Genomic DNA, 23,892 nt, shown 5'->3' with positions numbered 1-23,892 from the left:
GAATCCTTCTGCTCCAGCTCAGGAAATCAGACAGGCTAGCAGGATACCCTAATCAGAGCATTCTTATCAGTGTGTCTCCAGACTAATAAGAAGAAATCCAATCTAGTGCCCACTGAACACTAAATTAGATCTAATCACAGGGCACTCTTCCAATTGTTCAACAGCAGGTCTAGGACCAACGAATGCCATTTATTTTTTTAGTACCCATTAAAATACTACAAGCAATCTCATAAACAGCTGCTTCAAAGCCACAATCAGAAAAGTGTGCAAACATCTGTTTGTATTTAAAGGATGATCATTCAGTGCTCTCCTTGCCAAAAGATACTTTACATTCAAACACTTTCAAAGACCCTGAAAGGCTTCAGCATCAATGCTCTGGAAATCCCATAATGGGGCAACCTACTTAGATCTTCTCAGCTTGAGAATGTTTAAATGGTTGAAGCACAACCCCTTTCAATGGTTCTGGTTCTCTGGCATGTAGGTTTTACCTCCTTTACAATAAGGCATCACTTGCACTTAAATTCTGACTGGAAAACTACTTCATCTTGGCTGAAATATATGCAGGACTATAGTATAAAGGTCTTGAAAATTGTTTAATGCCTTGTGCACAAGTTCTAGACCCTTATTTTTGTAGGACACTGTGATCCATGCGCTGAGTTGGGTTTTTTTTCTATTATTTTTTTTCCTACTGGGAAAGATCCTATCTGTAAAGTGTCCTGGGTTAGACAGAGCAACTGTATCACTTCAAACTTGTAACCATGAAACATTTAGGGTGAAGGACTATCATAAGGCTCAGACAAGGACTAACCTGCCTGTTACCTCTGCTCATACCCAGTCCCAGCTCCTCAGCACTCTCAGTTATCGCCCTCCCACGTGGCAAACCATCTCCCCCTTAAATACACAGCCTCTTGCTGCCCATGGAGACACTGAATTGCAACAAACTTGTGAGGTGTGGGCCAGGAGAGAGGAAAGGAGCTGCCAGAACATGTGTGTGCCAAAGGTGAAGATAAAATGGTTGGCAGTGTGAGCAGGAGATGAACAGCTCCCACTGCTGCAGCTCAGGGGCTGTCACAGCCAAACCACAGCTGCTCTCACTTGTCCTTGTCCAGAACAGGGTGGTCCATGTTTGCAATTAAGATCTTATGGATAAATTACATGTCTGAGTAGTCCTTCCCTTATTTCATTTGACTACTTTGGCTTTGCTCATGAATTTCCAATCTAAACCTATGCTTACTTTTATACAGCACTATAAGGATGGCAAAGACTGCAATCACAGAGTGACAGACCCAATGACAATCATGAACTTCTGGATATTCATTGCTGGCTATGTCAAAATCATCAGAGAGGCTTGAAATAACGTGTCCAGAAGGTAAGTTATATTCTATATTTTATATGATTTACTGTTTGGGAGTGGAGTGCTGCGTGTGATATAAACCAGAATTGATTAATTTATGACATATCACCTTTATTTTTCTGACTGCATCATCCATGATGGTAATCAGAACATTAGGAATACATATTAAACTCATTTCACTTCTGCTCCCTCTACTGACTGGCTGATGATTCCTTTCTCTTTGAAGGAGCTACTGGTTCTCAATGTGGTTATGGAGACAGGAGTGAAATTTGCAATTTCACATTTGGCTTAGGAAATTTTTTCTGCTACATTAATATGCACTGAACATATATAACTTCCCCTGATCATGCTAAATCACACATGGCACAAACCCCTCAGATCACAATATATTGTGAAATCATTTCCCCAGCGGCGAAGCCGCTTTTGACGTAAGAAGAAGATGGAGCTGAGCAGGAGCTGCAACAATCAGAGCTTTCACAGTGCCCTTTCCCTTGCCTGTGCAGGTACTGGCAGCACAGCCCTCAAGGATCCAGACATTCAACCACAAGTGCTAAATGTGTAAAAACAATCAGATGGCATCCCCACCCACGCATCAGCCGGTGACCAAATTTCCTTTCTTGGACTTCACTCCCTCTCTCATTTCCTCCCCACACTCAAATCCTCTGTGTCTATTATCCATTATACACACTGTGCTATAAAACTGTTGACACCTCCCTTTCTTTTTTTTTTCAGCCCTTGCCTCCCTCTTGCCTGACACAGACACAACAGACTAGCACATCCCAGTGAGTTTGCAGTGGAAAAGGTGGTTATATTAATGTCAGAAGCCGAAAAAAACAGTAAATCTAGCTAGTCTGTAAAATAAAGGAGAGGAAGGGATCATACTCACAGCAGCTGCAGAGACACAAGATCATCAAAAAGGCCCTGGGGAATCTCCGTGATCTTGTTTCCATAGAGCACTCTGCAAGATTCAGGAAGACAAAATAAATCTTAAATAACAGCCCAGTTTAGTGTCCTCCCACATCTCTGCATTATCATCTTTATTGATCTTGTGCACCATGCCCAGGATCTGTGGGCATTTCATTTAACCACTGATCTCATTTTCTTTTCAGAGAGCACATGGTATTAAATGAGTCGTTATGATTCAGGCTTCGTCTGGTGTTGGAAAGCATTTCTAATGTAGAAACTGGACATCATCCAAAAACTGTATCTGAAATATTTTTCATTCTTTTAAGGGATTTTTTTTTTGTTCACCCTTTTTAGAAATATTTTAACCACTGAAAGGCACATTGTCTGATGCAAAAACCTAGAATTCCGCTCAGCAATACTGAATTTAAAAGCCAGGGAGCACAAGCCAGTTGTAGATAAAATTTCATATAACTGAGTCTCTTAAGATATAGTAATTGGCATGAAATGTGACACAGGCATCATTGGATAAAATATTATGGCTTCACCAGCTGCTGTTACCATTTCAACGAGCTAATATAAAGAAATTTATCCTGAACTGGAAGTAGACATGTATTTCAGAAACTCAAAAATAATTTAGGCATGGCTTAGTTATAAAAATCGGTAAAGCTTTATAATAAAAATGAGAGTCACTGTATATATTTATTCAACCATAAATATATGACCTGGTATCCACGATTCAGTTTCAATATTAAAAAATATTTCATTTTTAATGGAAAAATGCACATATATCATCCTCAGGAAACTGAACTAAAGGGGAAAAGGGACAGAAGCACCATTATGCTGAGATGTGCTATCCAGTGATCAGAACAAAATCACATTTGACAGAACACCTGAATTTCAATCATGGCTGAAGTATTTACTCATGTCATTTCTGCAAGTTGGTAACATTTGTCAAAACCAGAAAAGTGGGTGAGGAGCTTCCGTGGGCCCTGGGAAAAGGGAAGATGATTAGGGTCCCTCTGAAAATATTTTCCCTTACCTAAACATTTTAATAGACTTCAAATTGGGCAAAACAGTATTTATGTAATTCCTATGCCCTGCACAGGACATGGTAAATGGTTATAAACCAGCTCATGCCAAAACTTTGGTGCTTATGTGCCACTAAACTGGTTAATTCCCTAACTTTTTCATGTGGAACAATATCCTAGCAATGAATCAAACAGCCATGTGAGGCTTGAATGCAGGCTGAAATCCTGCAATTGCCCTGTCTTACAACATTTGAAATATTATGAAGAGTTGGACATACTGAAAAACAAACTCCCTGGCATGACAGACCCCTTCCAATACCCTCTGGCCCTCCCAGAGCATCACCACTTCAGTTTACTCTTCATCAGTCACTGCAAGTCTATCACCCCTGGGGGAGCCTTCCCAGATCAGCTCATTTCTGAGCCTCAATAAAATGAGTCTAAATAAAATAACACCACTTAAATATGAAAATCCAAACTTGAAACTTCATTTTTCATTACTTTTGCAGTCTAGCAGGAACTGAAGTGCTACCCAAGAAACCAGTGATCACCCAGTATTATATTTTCTCTAAACAAATGTGACATGATTTCTCTTTATCTATTACAGAGTCAGGAGGTTGGCTTTTAATGTGCTGTTCCAGTGACTGTATTTTGTGGGTAATGAATGCTTGTAAATCTTCCTAATTGTTTCTTAACTTCAGCTTCAGAAGACACACACAATTTCCTACTTCAACAAAATTTCATGCAAGTCACAGAGACTTTTATACTCTACCCAAAGCTAGAGAGAAATGGTGGCTGAACTTTGAGAGGTTCAACAGGACCATTTAGATGCAGATTCAAACTATGGGAGAACATTCAAGTCACTGAATTTCACTGGGCTCTGAACCAACATGGGAGTGGCTGACAGACTTTTTTAACTGATGTGTACACCTGTATCAGCAAAACCTCTGCAAATAAAATAATTGTAAAAGGTTAAACACTAATTTAATGCCCACAGAATCCAGTTTACACTCATTTCACTGTCCAGTCTTTCTGAAAGATGATTTCTTTAGCAAGCACATCATCTGCATACCAAGTTTAGTTTACGAGCTCCGAGGTGTTTGAGAAGCACCTTCCTTAGTTTGGGAAGTAGCAGGATCATCAATAGTGATCAATAATGCAGAATAGTCTATCATATAAGAAGGAGTCGAGAATATAAACTTTACAAAATACCCATGGAAAGTAAAAGCATCCCCACTCCAGTCTAAGGGTTATTTTGGCTGCAGAGGTAAAAACACGTAAAGTAAACCCTTAAATAAATCCCCACTCACACCCAGTGCAATTGTTACCTATGGTACGACTGAATGCAAAATAAGACTCTCAGAGTAATTCCTTCATGTACTTTTAAAGTAAGAGTCAGAAGGTCAGAGTGCAGTGTGTCACTGAATTTTAAACCTTGGACGGGTTTATACATCCCCTTTATTATTTTCAGCAAAATAAACCAGATTAAAATAGCTTGTAAAATAAAAACAAAGCTTCGGTTTTTAGAAGCTGTGAAAAGGAAAATAAGCATTTCCCAACCTAATTGGGCTTATGTGCATGTGGCACATTAACATTGGAACAGATTAACAGCTAAACAAAAGTCAGTATGAGAGCTCATATTCTTGTCTCTAATTCATATTCATGTTCAGCACTACCCAGAGCCAAATTAGTTAATGCCACGTCTGCCTGCCATGGCAGGGCTGCAGGGAGAGGCAAAGAGGTGGGGAGATCCCAATGCACTGCACCCCATTTCTGGAGTTCCTTATGGTCACTTGCTCTAAGAAAAAGCACAGAAAATTTGCTTTCCTCAGAGTTCTCTTTTTTTTTTTTTCTTTTTTTCTGTTTAAGGCAGAAAAATCATCCTCATCCTCACACCAATGAACATGACATTGGTCAGGTTCTGCCAGGCTGGGTATTACTGCAGCACTCTGCTCTCCTCCTGCCAGCTGCCCATCACACTGGCCAGCACCTCAACATTCCCAGAACTGCAGCTCCGGGGGGAAAAAGAAACCAAACAAAAACCCCCAATAAAAAACCAACCAAACAAACAACCCAACTTCAAACTGCCATATAACAGGAAACACAGCCAAATCAACTCAAGAACTTCATTTAAATCTTCAACGAGTTTACCAGCAGAGATAAATTAGAGCAGATCTGCCCATGGCATTACAAGTTCTAAAAATGTGTGTTCACTTGCAGCCCTCACACGTGCTGCAGGACATGCAGGTGGCCTGGCTAAAGTGGAGGCTTGGCACAGGAACACGACCCTTCTCCCATCCCAGAGCACCTCAAGTGTTAGACTCAAAATATTTTCTTATTAAAAATACACTAACAAGGTTAATACGTAATAAAAATCAAATTAGCTCAGTAATTGCTGCCAATGGACAGCGAATCAGTGAATTAGAACAACTTTTATTAGAACACCAAAAAACTACGAAAACTTTTAGTGCGTGCTCCTGATTTTTCATTTGCTTCTCAACTTTAGGAGACCAAACGAGCCCCAGGCCTGACAAATACGACACCACATAAAGCACAGACCCCTGGCAGCACTGTGAGCATTGGAGGAGATCCCTGGAAGAAGCACCCTAAAGAGTTATTACAGATCTGCAAGAAGAAATTATACAAATATATTACAGCCATAATGAGGCGTTGTGTTTCTTCAGCCTGGTTCTGGCATCGTATTTCAATATTCCCCCAACAATGCATGTGTTCCAAGACACAATTAGATATTAAATTTCCAGTTAAATAATTAATTGTTACTACTAAACTTCAGGTTTTGCAGATTAATCCAACGGATGTTGTAAGTAGTGAAAAATAAAGATTAAACAGTGGAAATAGTCACTGCATGGCTTCATCTGGAAGCCTGGGACACACCAGACAAAGGAAGCACTGGAAGGACACATAACCACAACTGTGTTTTCTTGGATGAGAAGGTAATTAAGCCTGCATAAAACCTTCAGCAGCAGGGTCTTGAAACAAAATTCTCAGTGATTCTTCACAGTCTCTATCCATTCTGACCTCTGGAACAATTTTAAAAGGAAGGAATTTGCACTGACTTTACCAACGGGGGTACCCTCCCTTTCATGCTCACTGAAGTTTAACATGCCACCTTCAAGGGTTTCAAACAATAATTGCTGTGTTGTCTCTGTTTTGCAATTTCTCAGCCCACCTTACTTACAAATGTAGCTGAAATTTAGCTGCTTCATTAAGTCAGATCACAGAACACTGAGATTTTTTTTTTTTTCCCCTTGAAGGTGATACAGAAATTTTTGGGGTATGAAAGCCTAGCACAGAATCCCTTACTTTAGACCATATGGTTTCCAGCTAAGTGTTCCTTTATTTTGGCTTGGCTGAAACATTCTTACTGAAGTGTCAAATTGTGACTTTATGCAATGTCTTTTTCAGTCCTCAGAATGCTTTTACCTTTCCTTCAGACTGTGAAAACAATTCTTGCTAGGAAGAATTATATTTCCCAAGGTATGTACGATGGCACAGGTTCAATAAGAATCCAGGTTTTCAAAAGAGGAGGAATTGATAGGGATAAAAACAGCAATAAATTTCTAATATCTGAAAGAAACTTAGACATGTAATTTTTTTCCCCCTGCACTATTTCATATTTCTTCTGAACAAGTTAAGCTAAATAAATCACAGTAAAACTATCCAAAGCAATTTGTTACCTTAAAATAAGTTTGGCAGTTATTGCAATAGACAGTGTTTTATTGCAGATTTCAAATCACCATGAATGACACCTCATACATCATCATCCAGGAGATGATGGTCTAAATGGGACTGCTATGTCAAAACCTAAGCTGTCTCTTGTCTTTGTGCCCAGGCTGATCTAAGCTTTTAAAGTGTTCCCTAGCTTAATTCAGTATATGAACAAAACCAAAGGAATTCTCCCTCTGCAGTGGTCTAAAATTTATTCATGCAGTTTAACACCCTGAAGGCTTAGACTATTTTGTCATATCTCATAAAATGTCCCCAGACAGTCTGGATATGGCCTTCCAAACCTACATTTGTGGGAAGTTTACAGACCCCAAGGATAACATTTATCTTTGATCCTATTAACAATAACCAAATGCTGATACAATCCTCTCACTGATATTAGACAGATTTCGAGCTGATTAAATGAAAAATTAATTTACTTCAGAAAGTGCATGCGGCAATTTTGAAACATGAAACTCTTCCTAATTTGGCCCCCGTGCTCTGGGCTGAGTCATTACCCACCCAGCTCCAGCACAGGGTGATGCTCACCATGGAACACAAACACCAAGCACTACAAACTCAGTATTTCTCAAACTTTTGCTTAAAAATTCAGATAGCACATTCTTTTACAACCAATCAGTCTTGCCACACTTCTCAGTGCAAGGGTACTGGTTGCTCTCGTGTTTATATGGAAAGAAGCATTGGATGGCAAGACTAAACCCTCCACCATGAAAGCCACGGCCACATTAGTGATTTTTTAGATTCAAATCTAATTATTTGTTTCTCATCTTGGATATTTCCCATGGTCCAAGTGCTGCAGTATCACAACATCTCACAGCCTTCAACATATGCACCACACTATGATCTCTCTGAGACAAAGAATTAGTTCCACCTTTTCAAGAGGGGAGACTTTGCCAGAGACAAGCAGTTATTTGCCCAGCAGCTGTCACTGACATTATGCACTGTAACTTCTTCCTCCTAAATCCCACAGTGGCATTTTTAAGACCAAAGGCCCTTTTTCTCAGTCCTTGGTCCACAACAGCCTCCATTCCCTGCCATGGTTTTACAGCAAGCTCTCCACAACTCTGTTCTCCCAAACCCAGAGCATGGATCTTACTGCAGCCCCAGTTTTGTCCATAAGCAGGTTTGAACCTTCATATCAAACCTGTGAAGGTTCCTACCAAAAATATGCTAAGGATCTAAGCCCTAATGCCTGAATATTGAAAGAGAACTTCAGACACTGTAACGGAATTAAATCCTCAGAACATACAGACCCAGGGCTGACCTGCCTGTGACACAACAAGGAGAAAAGGAGAAGCCAGAAAACTCTGTGAACAATAATAATAATAAAAAAAGGTTCTTTAAGAACAATGCTTCTGGTTGCTTATTCTTGTAACAACCAGGAAAAAAAAAAGTTATGTACATGTCCAAATGTTTCTAAGAAAAACAGTAGAAATTCCTTGTTCCACAGAGTCATATGAATAAGAAATGAAATCCCACTGAAAAATGAGCATAGAAAAATAACTTATTTCTTCCTGAGTGTGGGGAATGGAGAAGTCTTGAGTCCTTACAAGAACAAACTTACCTTTCTTTTGCTGTACTCAGAGAAAACCCAAGGTAGAAATGACTACTTTGAAGCATAAAGATTTTGTGACCTATTTGACTCCCATAGGTGGATTTCTTGCTAAAGAAAATATATAGATTTACAGTAAAAACTTATGACCTGCTAGCACATGGATCACTTAGCACTTTTTCAAGATTTGAGTTTTATACATTTGAGGGGAAACGGCTTCTATGATAAACATTCCTGTGTTCTGAAAACTGTAATACACCAATTTTTTTCTACCATCTCTACAACAGGCAGAGTACTCTGAGAAACGGTTCTGCCTGGAAACACCAACCTGAGTTCAGTTCAGAAGAAAGCAGAGTAGAACCCACTGTACATAGGGCTCCATTAGCCAGCCAGTCTAACAATGTTGGCTGCCTTCCAGGCAAGCACTCTCACTCTCTCAGACCCATAGGGAGCACTGCAATTGCAAGCAAGCAGGGAGGAAAGGGAGGGGCAGAAAATGGGAATAATACAGAGGAGAAAGAGCAAGGATTTTAGGCAGTACAGCAGTACTTCATTTTTAATGGAAACCAAGCTGCTTGCTTTCATTTGTGCATTAATATTTCCCCCTCCTTTCCTCTGATTTTAACTCAGATAGCTGCAAAGTCCAGCTGCTCTGCTCACAGATTAAACCTCGGTGGTGCCTCATTAAAATGTATGCACCAATCACATCTGACTGAGGTATATGGACAATAAAAGTTGCTCTCAGCTGGGCTGAAGCACCGTATGCAGAGCTGTGTTCCTTCAGGGCGTGCAGCTGGCTAAAGTCACTGAGGCCTGGGGCACCCAACAGAGTGAGCTGCTTAAGAGGGAAAACACCAGTAAGCAACTGTCTCACTTCATTTCCACCTCCTTGTTCTTCCCCCTTCAGCAGTTTCATTGGCAGGGCTGGCACTTCAAAGGATTCATCTTCTCTTACACTTTCTGTGACTGACAGAGGTGGACTGGTGGCTGTGGCAGAGATCAGAGGAAAGAAGATCCTCTGCTTCTCAGAGGTAGAAACCTGGGGAAGGTTTCTTCAGTGAAACCCAGGTTCTGCAGACCAGCAGATAATCTTGCTCCATAAAGACATCCAGGGCTCAGAAACTGAAACAACTACAGATGTGACCAGCAGGGAGGAATCGGCCAAAGATTTGGGCGACACGTTGTGAAAGAGGAGGGAACCAACCACTGCCTGTCAACCATAGGGAAAACATTTATATGAGACCTACCTGCAATGAAAAGCAAGAGTAAAACCTTTCAGAAGAAAGTAAAAGCATAGTGGACAATGGAACCTAGAGGAAGAGGCTGACAATTTCAAAACTGGAGCTGATACTGTCCTAGAAACAAGTCTGATACTGTCCTAGAAACGAATCTGCCAAACAGAAACTGTGTGTTACAACAGCTTTGTGTGTCTGTGGTAGGAGGAAACTGAGGCAGAGAATACCACCAAGCAAAAGAAAGACTGCTCAGAGGCAGTTCCCTTGCTACAGCTTTTTCTGTGCTGTGTCTCATCTCCCTGCCCTCTCTCTTCTCCCCTGTAACCTTTTAGCATTAACTTAAGCAATATTTTACCCACTTGGATATAAACGTATTTAAACATCATTTACTTAAAATATCATTTGGGGTGACTGGGCAGAGAATACACAGTCATTTCACTTGCTTCTGTATGAAAGTCAAAACACTATAAATTCCTGCCCAGTTTACATTCTCATTTCCTCTCTGTCCACTCTGATGTGTTTCATCCCACTCCTGAGGCCACCGGGGGGTATCTGAATTAACTATAGCTAAAGCTGAATAACTTCTGCACTGGGAGGCCAATCCCAGTGGAAATGTCTTGCCTAAAGTGAGCCTTAGCTCACTCCTAAATCAGGAGGTTTGCCAAGACCAGAAAGCTGTAGCACTGCAGCATCAGCAGTAGTTTCATACTAAGCCAAAACTGTAGCGTTCAGTAAATGTCACTCACTCACTGAATTGTTTCCAGGCAGCATTGAGGGATTTGACCATTTCCACACCATGTTGAATAACACTGCCCAAACTATTCAACAAACACCAGCAACACTTAATATATATTTCTGGCATTCTCCCAGCTGGATTCAGGTCACAAAAAAGGGCAAATCCTTCTGAACTCTGGCTCAGAGGTTTACTGTAACATGTAAGTTTAACACCTAATAACCTTCTAATATCAGTACTAGTCAACAAGTTTATCCAGTCTGTCAGAATTACCCAGTACTCAGTGAACAAAATTATGGCAACTTATAGAAATAAACTACACTCTTTAAAGAATCGAGCTGTGTTATATGAATATTAATGAGATAATTGTTTTAAAACTATCCTTAAGATAAACGCAGGCAAATATCATTCTATTTGTGCTCACACTCTTCTCTCAGCCTGGGCTCTTTCTAACAGTCTATTCTAGTTTATCCTCCATATGTAGCTTCTGACCTTGCATTGCTCCTCTTACCCATTAAAAGCTCCACTATTTTAATAGTGCTCTGAGCACCTAGGCTGAAATATAGCTGCAAGTAAGTTCAACTTGGTGCTAAACCAGTTTCTGTGCTCTATAAAGAGAAATGAATGGCTGTCAAGAGATCCTACCTTCTTTTTATCTTTTGTGTGAAGTCATATTTTAGACCCCTTCCAGCTTAATAAATTACTAATTACAGCTAAGAAATATAAACATTTTTCTTACAAGCTTAGGTTCTTCCCTAACTAGTCTGAAAAAAAAAGCCCCAAACAAAAAGAAAAAAACAAACAAACAAAAACACAAAAAAAAGCAACAAAAAAACCCCCACAAAAACCGAAATAAACCAGAAAACTCTTAAGAGAGTGTAATCTCAGTTCTGTACTCTGGAAGAAAAATTCAGTATGGAAGTATTTTCCCAGCTCCTCCACACCACCAAACAATGTGTGAGCTATGGTGAGGTTTTGTGGGCCATGAGGAGTAGGGGTGAATGGACCAGACTGCAGGTGCACGTGAAGATCAACTAATGCACTTCTGTGAAGAACTGAACAAGTCAGCAACCCTGGGGGTGTGGATCTATAAAAGAGCTTACTAGAGACTTGTAAACAGTCTCTCCTAAACTTCATCACCAATTTTTCATTTACAAAAGATCAGATGCTTCACGCAAGCTGGCAATTGCACACAGAAACATATGTTCCCCCAGACAGCACATTATCATTTTTATTCCTCTTCCATGCAAGCTCTCCCCAAATGCCCATTCAGTTCTATTTTCTACTTACAATGAAATGAGAGATTTCAAGCCTTTGAATGCATCAGGCGCAATGTCAGTTATTTGGTTCTTGCTGATGTCTCTGCAAAGAGAAGGGAGGATTAAAAAAACAACTGTAAACAGGAATTTGACGAAAAGATTCTAGCTGTGGTTTATTGGAAGATATAAAAACAGAAGTAAAAGATCATATTAACTCAGAGAAGTGATGCAAGGGCACAGATAGGCAAATTCCAGGAAGGATTGGGAAACATCAGTCAGTACGACAAGCCACCAGCCTCAATAACCAGAGCTCTCCTGTTAATGGGGTCTTTCATTTTATGGACATTAAAACAAAGGTTTTTATGAAGAGTTTTGGAGCACAACAGTGGTGTTGATAAAACCATCTTAAGAGCTGTTAGTACTGGAGACCGCGCTGCGACTCTGTGGGGTGGCCCTCAAGCACGAGAAGCAGCCCCTGACAAAGCATAAAGGTTGTCTGAATGTTTAAATGCAGGCATGGGAGGCCAACTTTATAACAATACAGAGGATCACTCAGACTGCCCAGCCCCTGATCCCAAAGCAGGCCCCAGTGCCACTGAGGAGCTCGGCACGGGACCAGTGGTGCCTGGGTTTTAATGGCAGAATTCCAGCACGACCTTGACCTGGTGAAGCAGCTGAGAGGAGAGGGTTGACAGAGCACTGGCAGGTCTGCCCAGAGTTTTCAGACACTGGGGAAAGCCTCTGAGCACCTGAATGGAAATCGTGGAGCTCTGAAGGCCAGCAGCACTGTGGGAACACCCAGTGAGTGAGCTGCAGACCCTGCCAGGGAGCCCAGCAAGATTCCACCCCTTCAGCTGCGGTGTGAGTGGAATTCTGCACAGCCTGCTGTCATCTGCGAGGGAAGCGTGTTCCTGGTTAGGAAAATACCCTTCAGTTCTAATCATAACCAACAAAGATGAATAGAGACTGTGCCACAGCATCTTTATAGATGGAGCCCAATTTACTCCACGTGGTACCCAGATGCTCAGAGCCTTATCGTGACTGTCACTGCCACCCAAACTTTCTGTCAATCAGTTCAACCAAGTGCGGAGCTGAGAGACAACTTTCAGCCACCCTCACTGCATTCCCTGACAGTTGGCATCAGCTTGTATCACTAGCATTAAATCTCTTCACTGAGAGCTGAAACTGCAGTAATACAGTATTTCAAGTACATCTTCACTGATATTTCCACTGGGGCACATGCTAAGTAGACTCTAAATAAACATCACTTGAATGAGAACTTAATAATCAGAAAGTAAGAAGGTTTGCCATTCTATACATGTTTTGAGCCACAAATTATGTTGGTTAACATTTTAATGCAGTCCTTAGTTTTCAAATCTGCCACATAAAGTGAGATTTTTGAGTTTTTTTAAGATTTGATTACTTTATAAGGCTCATCAAACCAATTTGCTCTGCAATCTATTGTTTTCTGTTACAACATCCTGCCTGCCAGGACAGCACTCATGGAAGGTTTCTGGTTCTTCAGCTTAACTTACACCAGTCAAATTTGTCACAGTGAAAGTAGGAATATTTACTTTTATACAGGTTTTTGTGCAACTTGTTTAGGTTGACTTCTGCTTTTTATCTAGCAAGCAGAAATCTGATGCGGATCAGTTCTATCTATTTATCAAGCAACACATTGAAATCCATTAAAATCACATGAAAAGACGGATTTGCTGAACAGCGACAAGCATCTGAAAGGGGCATCTGATTTCTGAAGCAAGGATTTCAGCACTATTTTATTGATTTGCTGCATTTCCACATCTCCATCCTTCCTCTCTCTCCATGTCCGGACACTAATGAGTGTATAACTAATGGTGCCTGAACGTGCAGAAATGCCATGCTGGGTGATGACACTCACTCACTTCATGCAGATGCACTACAATCAGCATTAGAAGATAATTAGACACATTATTTCCTTTCCATTAGAGCCCAAGTTCCTCTGCTGTTGGATAAGGAGGCTCCATCTGACTTGACTGAGGGAAAGGGATTCAATTATGTCCTTGTATTTTTCTTCCTTTCGTTTGGCCTGCTTGGGTAAGATTGTCCTATTCTGTGCTTGATTTACACCAAGACAAAGAGACACAGGTTTTTGTAAAAGACAATTTAGATGACATAAGGCTCATTTTCATAGTTTAGGGTATCTCTGAATCCCTCAGGGGAAGTGTGGCTCTTCAACTGGAAATGTAATAAAATTACCAGGATTCCACTCAGGCAGGGAATACATGAGTCACCTCATACTTGTCTCCCTGCACCTCTGGCAGCACAGTAGAAATCTTTCCAAAGGTTATTGAACAGACCTTGGAGGGTGGCTGTGCTCAGTTACCAGTTAGGGACATAAATTGGGTTTGACTTTGCACCAGGGGAGCAAGGATACCCTGCAAGTCACTGTGCAACATACAACTGTAGGGCTTAAATGTCTTTACTGTAAAAGGTTTTGAAACAAAACAGATTTATTTTTAGATGCAGCCATATGCAAAATTATTAATAGCATTGGATGAATGTGCTCTTTGTTGAGTAACATTATTAGAAACAGATTACTTGATTATCTCTCACATGTAAAATGGACTGTTCTCATTGGACAGGAGTACTCAGTAAACTCCATGTCATATATGGTTTAGTTTTTAGAAGCTGCTTAACAAAAGTAGCAACTCCACAGAGCTACTGGGAAGCCTGTGAAATCTCAATGTGTTTTCTGCTAATATGTGGTAAAATTAATCTGACAACATGGAATGTCACTACAAGCATCAGAGAGGTACAACATCTTTCAAAGTGGTTCTGTGTACTTGGCTCTTAGTCTTGCTCTACAAACTTGCTACAAACTTGTTAGTTAAAAGTTACAGAACTATGGTACAAGCACAACTGCTCTGTGAATTAATTCAAAATGGCTTGTCTGGGCTTGGATACTTCATGCAAACATGACAACTTCTACCCCTGTACACAGGATGTGTCTCCTTCAAGCCCCTGAAACCTCTTCTAAAGCCCTTGAATAATTGAGCACAGAGCTGGGGTTACACCCACCCCAAAATCAGGGAAACCATCACCCCAGATTATATCATTCAAGTGCATATCTGAATCCTTCAAGTGTCAAATCTTCCTTCTCAGAAGAGATGGATACATTTAGCTTCATGTCATTAATTGTGTGAGGAGATGTGGGCAATTATGATTAAGGTCAAGGCACAAAATATTCCAGCTCCTTAGCTAAAATTGGATCACCAAAGTAGCTCTCCCATCCTAGAAGTTGTTGAAGAGACATTCTAAAGGGCAAACTTCAGCTACATGCAAGTATAACACTTGAATTAACATCCATCCTCTGCTATCATCTTGACCTATTAATATCAAGCCCTATCAAGATTATCTTGGACAACTGGCTCTTACTTAAAAATTAATCTCAGTTATCCAATTAGCTAAGAAACAAAAATTGTCTAATCTTGCAGGAAATACTCAGTAAACAATCAAAATCCAGAGTGCTGCAATTGAGAAGGCTATTACCCATAACATTCTTGTATATTTATTCACTAGGAGAAAAATAAAATTTACAGTGGTATGCTAATATTCCTCTGAAGTAGATAAAATATTATAATGGTTAATAGTAATAATAACAACAATTATATTCATGTTCTTCTTTTGTGCCCTGAGCAGAGTATCAATTAACTAAATTGATAATCTTCATGCTATGGCACTGCTCATTGAAATCAAAGTGACAGAAAGGAAGAAAGGCTCAGTGATATCGAACATGTCCTTCCTCTAATGGAAAAAAAGGGATGATTCTTTTGTTTTAAGAGATACTCTTTTGACTAAAGTATATTTTTGTGTTGACAGTACCGGGAATCTTGCACACTGAAAAGACAATGTCAATAATCTCTTCAAATACTGAAACAAATGTCCTCAATTAAACTATGTGAAACTGAAGTGGTGCTCAATTTAAAACCTCACCATCCAGCAGGAACAAAACTTAAACAAGGAGACAGGTCAATAACCAAATGGCAAAACATCATGTTTGTTATGGGACATTCTGCAGCCCAAATACTTCTCCCAAGTTCCTCCACAAAATGCTCTTCCATTAACTCAGCTTTGACACAGATCATCTGGTACAATAACTTATTATTTAATTATGAGTTCAGATCTCAATGAGTATGCCAATTATTCTCCAGAAAGCTGTTAACACAACTTGCTAATGGAATTCTGCTGTGAAATTCTAAGATTAATCATTTCACATAGTAAGTGCTGCATTGGATTGAGCAGCTAGTAACATGAAAGAACATTTTTCTGGTCAACTCCCTTAAAACTAGAGTTCACCAATCAAGACAAATGAAAGGACAGTAAAACACTGCCAAACCCTAAAGTTAGTCACACCTCAGAAAGAACTATGTAGTGATTTTAATAATGAAAAAATTACAAGTTAGGTCACTGGTAAGGGATCCATCATTTTTCACTGAAATTACCATCTCACTATCCAATACAGGACTTCTTTAAAAATACATACAGCTATATTGAAAGTGAGACAGAAGAATGGAGACCCTCTAAGATTGATGATTAGACCTGTTAAATATTAAGATCCATATTTACAGCTCTTCAGCACTAGGAACTTGGTGAGTTTGGACTGGAAAATGCAGTCATTTCACCCTTACATCAATGGGACTGCAGGAGCTCATTTCAGTTTCCAAAAGCATTAGCTATCTGCTCATCCAGTGTCTTCCATGAAATGAGCTCACACTGTCTTAATCCCAGCATTGTTCACATCAGAAAAGAACTGCAAAAGCACCTTTTCAGCAGTGTTAGCACTGAGCTACAAAGCCAGGATGACTCCTGGAAGTTATTGGTCCAGTGGTACCATAAACCTCTTGATATTGTGATCAACCAGGAGTAACTTGCTTTACCATTATTTATGTCATGGTGCTACTGTCACATCATCTCTTATATACCACTTAAAAATGAAAAGAAAACCCAGCTGGGGGAATGCCTGGGTTATTTGCAGGACAGAGCTGCTACACATCAGGGTTATTTATTTTTTTTTTAATCCAAAAAGAAAACACGAGAGCTAATACAAAAATAATTGTCTGGGTATCAACTGGTGATTAAGCAACAGGGAAAACAAGCTCCCCAGCAGATTTCTTTGTTTTCTTGTAAACAGTCAAACCATTTCAACATCAGGCCACTGAAGGCACTACAAAAAAAATCCTCACTCCTGCTCTAAGTGAGGTCAACTTCACTGAACTGCTGCAAACAGACACCAGAACAAAAGAGAGAAAAAAAATGGGACTTCAAATCTTTTCTGAGGAAGCAGATTTGAAGTTTGAACAGACTAACAACTAATTAGATCACATCGTTTATAATAGGAAGTGAAATTAAGCATTATTAAGGATTTCATGCACTGTTAGGCATCCTGAACCGAATTCCATTGTTGCTTACACTTTGAAGAGATTATTTGTGCAATCCCCAGTGATTTCAACACAGAATTGCCAATATGTTTCTGAAATAAAGATACTCAACTTGAAGCTGGAAGTTTCATGATTGCCCTTGCATGTTGGTCTTATTAAAACTTACATTCTCTTAAGCTTCTTGTACTGGGTGAAAGCTCCAGGGGGAATGATTTTGATGAGGTTTTGTTCCAAACGTCTGAAAACAAACAAAGCAATATACATGTTAACTACACAGCTACAGGATGGGGAATCACATTAAACATGACAGCAAATTCTGTATAAATATAAAAACAAATTTATGTTTATGCAAGACACGTTTTTTCTTTTGAAATCCACCAAACGGAGAAAACGCTGAGAAAATAACTTAGAAAATAAAACAATCTCTTTGATTACACTAAATTGGTACAGGAAAAAAGCCTCAGGTTAGAGAAACTGCACCTTTAAGTCTCGTGGAATTAATAAATAACAGTATGTATATTTGAAAGTTAAGGTAGAAAATAAAAAATGCAGATGCTTTCCTTGACTAGGTGTTGTAAATAGAACGTAGCCACCCGAACTAAAAGTTAGGCTATGTTGTGACAGCTTAATAAGCAGATTAATAATACTATCAGAACAATTCAAGGAGCAAGAATCTGTGGGAACATGCTAAAAAACAAAGTAGATTCACTGCAAGATGAATTCGGGTTTTTAAGAGGAAAGGGGGAGAAACTTTATGTTAAAGCAGTACAAAAAAGAACAGTATCTTCCTATTTTAACTACCAAATGCTGAAGGTTTTCTAAAATATGGTCTGGACTACAAAAAAATGCTGCTGTTTTTATTTCTAAGATTTGGTTTGAAAGAGGTATTCTTTATGAAGTATCATAAATGCACGTCTCACTAACATAAAATGTAAGCAGCTTTAAGATACCACATACAGTAACCACTAAGATTAATTTCTCTTCCTTCCCAGAAGTACTTTCAATTGTCAGCAAGTTCCCCAAATTCCTGCTAAAAGGAATAACTTCTCCTCAGATGAACTCTAAGTGTTCATCTCAATTAGAAATGTAAAAGTAGATTCCCATAAAATAAATTCCAATGACCACGACAGCTAAACTTCTACAGAGTTGGAACTGAGAGTAAAATGTGATTTTTCTTTTCTCTTACTTATTATTCAAATGTTGTGTATTTTTTCCCCAAAGTGCCATAAAAGAGAAAGAGTTTAAATAGTAAAAAATCTGCGGTTGGAAATGGAATTGAAATACAAAAACATACTGCAATGATGGAATGAAGCACTCTAGTCATTTGGAGCTGCTGCAGCATTGCAGAGGGGAGAAAAAAATTTTAGAACCAGGAACGGAGATAAAATGAAATGGGAGAAGGGAGAAATAAATCAAGGTTTGGGAATAATGCAGAGAAAATGTGTAAGGCCCATCAGCTCTCTATTGCACAGGGTATCCTTCTGGTGATCCACAGACAAGAGAAAAAATCCCCTTGAAAATAAGATGATTTGCCAGCACAGTTGTACTCTAAGAAGCTATTTAAGTGTCAAATATTGTGATATTTGCACAGTCAACTTGTACAGCCAACGTGCATGCCCTCTTTTATTTCTGCAGCAGTCTATCTTAAAGGTTGTGATCAGAGTTAATTCTACTCCTTGTTTTGTGATCTGAATTAGTGTCTGAGATTTCCCTTCCAGTTGGTCTAAATATAACACGCTTCATTTCTGGCAAGTCCACAGTGAAATGCAAATTGCTGCAAGCTCCAGCACACCACTATTGTTGGGTGTTTGTCACCAGAATTAGCAGTACACACACTCTTCTCATAAAGGCTTTTTGTCAGCCTGCCAGTTGGGTGTTTCACTCCTCCCAAGTATTTCTGTGCAGACACTTCGAGGAACAAAAGAGGGCCGTGCCTGCCCAATTCCCTGGCCCTGGGGATGGAAACTGGGGGATCACAGGTCCTGCACACAGGCACAGCAGTCCTTGCAGGGAAACTCAAATAAAAAGATGGGGGGCAGGGGGAGGAACATGTTCTTTTTTATTATGACTTAAAATTCCAAGGAAATTTTAGTGATTTAAGGGTGGAAATACACACAGAATTTTCCTCTTGTAGGGTGAAAAAAATACAAAATTGGAATAGCCACATGTCCTAAGTAGTAAAAAAAAACCCCAACAATACAGAAATTTCCAGAAAAGGTGGAGAGGAAGACAAAAACAGGAATTCTTCGAGAGAGCTGCCTTCTGAAGCTACTGATGAACTCTTCACCCGTTCCTACAGGATTTAGAGCAGATGGCCTGTACAGAAATAGATGGACAAGGCTGGTGTCATGTGCTGCTGCAGTTTCACCTCAGACCTTACATTTTTGAAGCTCTCTGTAAATGAAGCACCAAAGGTTACACAGCAGCCATCCTGCTCAGTGCACTACATCTTGCAGATGCTACCAGGGAAGCACAGGCAGCACCACGGGCTCTCATCAGGGTGTGTTTGCTGGTGGGCTCCAACTTGGGCACAAAACAGAGCCAATCCTGGAGCATTAAATAAGTGCTTGTGCTGCATTAAATACGCTGCATAAAACAAGCACGTGTTTTAATTATAGATTGGCAGGCATAGCCTGAAAAACACAATGCACTTACACAACTGAAATAGCAGAAAACACATTGTTTGGATTAATAGTTTGTGCTTTCACCTCATCTGAGCTCGTAAATGACATGTCAAGGACAGCAGAGGATTAAAAATCTCAAGAAACTCTAGGTTCTGCCAGAAGGGGTGTTGGCAATTTCAGGGTGATGAAGGCTTAATTATAAAACAGTGTTGTTCGTGACATAATGGGAAACTGCTGTTAGAGGTGCCATCTTTGAAATAAAGTGAAAAACACACTCCTTACCTATGTTGGCATTTTTTCCTCCAAAAATTGAACAGCTAATCTAAATTTTACCACCACATTTTATTTCAGAGAAAATTACCTGGTTTACCTAGAACACGACCTTTGGAAAACTGTGCTTTTCATGGTCCATCCCTGCATACTATGGAGTGCTGTCATACACTATAAAACCATCTGTGCTAGTGCAGGGCAGCATCAGGGAGTTCATTTTTGGGCGGTATTATCAGAATATACCATAAAATAATTTTACAACACATCTGAGAAACGTGTACAAGACACACAGCCCTAAAAGGGTAAATTTTCATAATTTAAACTACTACCCCCTGCATTTAAGATTTCTTACAACTCGAGAAAATTTCCCTCGATTCTCCTCTGGTATTTCATGCTCAGATCTGCTCACAAGACTCGACAAGTAGAATTCACGACACCAATACAATAAATTGGCCCTGTTCAAACTCCCAGCAGCTTTTGTTCCTCCGTTCAGTTCCCAGTTTCCCTGTGCCATGTCTCCTGCTGCCAGCTGAGTGCTGAGATGAATTGAAGCGTGTCTCCCCCCTCCTGACACCCAGCAACGCTCTGTCTGCCTCTCCAAGCTTTATTTTAGTGTCTTTGACAACAACATCAAAGGACAAGAACAATTTCCTTTCTATTCTCCAATATATCATCAAGAGATTGGAAAGTATGAGGGCCCAACGGATTCAGATACATTTTTCTTGTAACAACATGATGTTAGACAGGGTAAAGTCCTCCCTCTTCCCACTCTCTTTAAATGACTTTGCAGCAATGACAGCAAAAAGTAAACATATCAAAGAAAAAAAAAATCCAAAACAAACACGGGGAAACCATGCAGTTAAAGATGAAAAACTATCCCAGAGTAAAGAATAAGCACTCAAATTCCCATGCTAATCCATCTCAGAGTTCACTGAGGTGCAAATCTTTTCATCACCTCCTCACGTGGTGCCTGTAACTGCTCAGCCCAGGATGGCGAAACACAAAGGATAAAAAAACTCTGCTTAACGTGGGCTGAGCAGAGCCAGCTCACACTCAGGAGTGACCAAGCCATTTGTCTTGAAGAGTGATTCCCCCTGCAGAGTGGGGGAGACAGACGTATTAATTTGGGCCTTAACTATCTCCCTTTCTTTGAGGGAAAGAAAGAATTTGTTATTTGGGTCTCTAATGGAGCGGTTTGCCAGCAATTTTCCCATTTCAAACACCGTCTCAGCTGCTAATGTGTAATGTTTTGTCAAGCTTACCTACCCATAACATAGACAAATCACTACCTTGGAGAAAAAGAGAGAGGGAGTGAAGCATCAGTACTGATAATTCTCAGCTGTCAGATGAATAGAGCCTACAAATGAGACAGCCACGCTCTATTAGCGGTGCCACCGAGCTCCTGCCTGAGACGTGTCACAAACGTCCCCCTGCATTGGGCGGCCACTGCCTTCCCTGCTGGGAGACAGAAAACGAGTGGATGAGCCAGACTGCTCCCGGGGACAGGGCTCTTTGGGGCTTGTATTGCTCAGGCAGCCAACAACCAAAGCAATCTCTGAGAGAGCCAAAGCTCAGGTTGAAGTGTGAGTGTGCAGCAGGAACCAGGTGAGTGTGCAGCAGGAACCTGTAGCACACTCCTGCCCGGGCAGGACACACACAACCTGCAGGGAGGTTGCTGGGAAGGACAAAACCCTCCCTTTTCCTCTTATTTTCCCCTGCCCTATAAGCAGGGATCTGCAGGGACTGTCTAGGGGAAACAAGGAGCGTGTGCATCCACCACAGTGACAGAGCCCAGGGCTGGGGAGAAACGTTTGTATTAGGAAGGAGGAAATTTCTAGAGCACTCAACAGTCACGAGAGACTTTTCCTCCTTGTCAAGGACTGAAAACAACTGGATTAAAAAAACCTGCTTGGACCATTATTTCACCTCTATCTCATATTTTGTGCTTTGTATCTTATCATATATTTTTGACACTGATGAAGGAAAGCCCACCGATGTATTTTCAGTATTTAAGATGAATAAGTCACACTTAAAATCTGATCTTCTTATTACAAATATGAGCTAGATCTGGTCCCTGCCCTGATGCCTTTCTTGCCTCTTCCTTTGAAAGACGAGTTTTATTCCTACCATGCACAACAGGTTTGGCCAGCTGCACTGAAGTATTTACCCTAAGACAGCCCTGGATCAGAGACACCCTTGCTGGGAAAGAAGGAAGGAATCCTGCCCTGCAGTTACAGCCAGAACCTGTGGCTCATTCAGCAGCAAAACATGCAGAAGCCACAGTTGTTACTCCTTAAACCCCAGAACAGGGCACTGCTCTGCAAGGCAAAAACCCTGCAGTCCTGCTGCTTCAGAAAGTGTTTAAGGACCTACATCCCAAGGAACAGCCTTTTGTGTCTCTCACCTGTCAGTTCTAAGGTAGAAAATGAAGAGCTTTAGGATGGTAGGACATTCAGCATTTTAAATGTCTGTGCTTACTGCTTGCTTCAACAGAGTTAAAACCTTCAGCCTCTGCCCCAGCCAGAGGTTCTACCACCACTGTAAAACCTCTAAACACATATGGTCCTCCTAGTGCTGCCTTTCATCACAGAACCTGGATGACTTCCAAATAAAATTAATAATTTGCATTATAGATCCCTCTCATTGAATCTGCCTTAGGAACTGGAGAGCTGAGAGCCAGTAAACCATCCACCTATATTAATACAAGGTGACAACTAGAGTTTCCCTTCATATTCAGTTTGGTGCTGATTTTCAGAGTCTGGCTGTCAAGCTCCTGCTATAGTTTTAGACAGAGCTGCTTATTAACAACTCACCTGAGGGCAGATATTCAACAGACAAAATCCTACCAACAATGAACTGAGTTGTCAACTAAATCTACCCAGGAACTTACACAGATAATTCTGCTCACCAGAAGACATCTTTCAGAATGAAACCAGATGTTTTGATATGTTCCCTGCTCATCTGAAAGTAGTGCTAGTGATATTGGATCTTCTAACATGCCCCAGTGAAACTAGTTTCAGCTGTCACAACTTGTGTAACTGAGCATTTGGTCAGGTATCAGCTGGTAAATGCTGAATTTGTAATGGCAGCTGCAGTATGAATCCATCAGCTCTGTTGTAGCATGTTAATCTTGCATTAAGTGCAGTACAGACAAACAGGAAGACATCAGAGAAATCCTTAGACTGGTATTTTGCAAAACACTTTTTGACATCACAGCAATGTCCCTCTAACCACATAAACACCAGAATGCAGCATTACACTGCCAGACCTCAAGGTTTCTCCATCTACCACTGTGACACTCCACATTCCCGGTCGGAATTTTTGGTCCTTCTCACAACCTCTCGTTGTTATACCCCCTGCCAGCCTCATTCATGTATTTTCCTTGCTTCATCCCTGGAGTGAGGGTGCAGGGCCTCAGCCAGCACCTGCCACTGCAATGCCACCACTGCAGGAACTGCTCTGGGTTGTGCCCAGCTGTAAAACCAGGGACTCCAGTTGAGCTCCCCAGAGCCACCACCAGTGAGGATCTTAAAGGTTTAACAGAAGCTGTTTTGGGGTGGAATACAAAATAATGCCTCCCTGTTCCCATCTCAGCAGACTTTGTTGGGTCACTGGACTTGGGATCAGGGTTTACAGGAAGAATTTTACCTGTATACAGGCTGTGAACACAAATCCAAGACACAGAATCCTTAGGTTGGAGAAATTTGGGAATTTCCAGCTCCCTGCTGCTGAAATGCAGCCCAGTCACGCACCTCATTCAACCAGCA

At 40.5% G+C, this 23,892-nt stretch overlaps 1 protein-coding gene across 1 annotated transcript in view; it reads right to left on the bottom strand.

The window, feature by feature from the left end:
* Positions 1-23,892, bottom strand: part of SLIT3 (slit guidance ligand 3) — a 481,232-nt gene that overhangs the window by 139,827 nt on the left and 317,513 nt on the right. The window contains 3 exon segments of the mRNA XM_032702926.1: positions 2,241-2,312; positions 11,843-11,914; positions 17,398-17,469. Of these exon segments, the coding sequence (XP_032558817.1) occupies positions 2,241-2,312; positions 11,843-11,914; positions 17,398-17,469 (216 nt within the window).

Source organism: Chiroxiphia lanceolata, chromosome 15, assembly GCF_009829145.1.
Source record: "Chiroxiphia lanceolata isolate bChiLan1 chromosome 15, bChiLan1.pri, whole genome shotgun sequence".
Classification (NCBI taxonomy): domain Eukaryota; kingdom Metazoa; phylum Chordata; class Aves; order Passeriformes; family Pipridae; genus Chiroxiphia; species Chiroxiphia lanceolata.
This window is presented reverse-complemented; position numbering and strand designations above follow the sequence as displayed.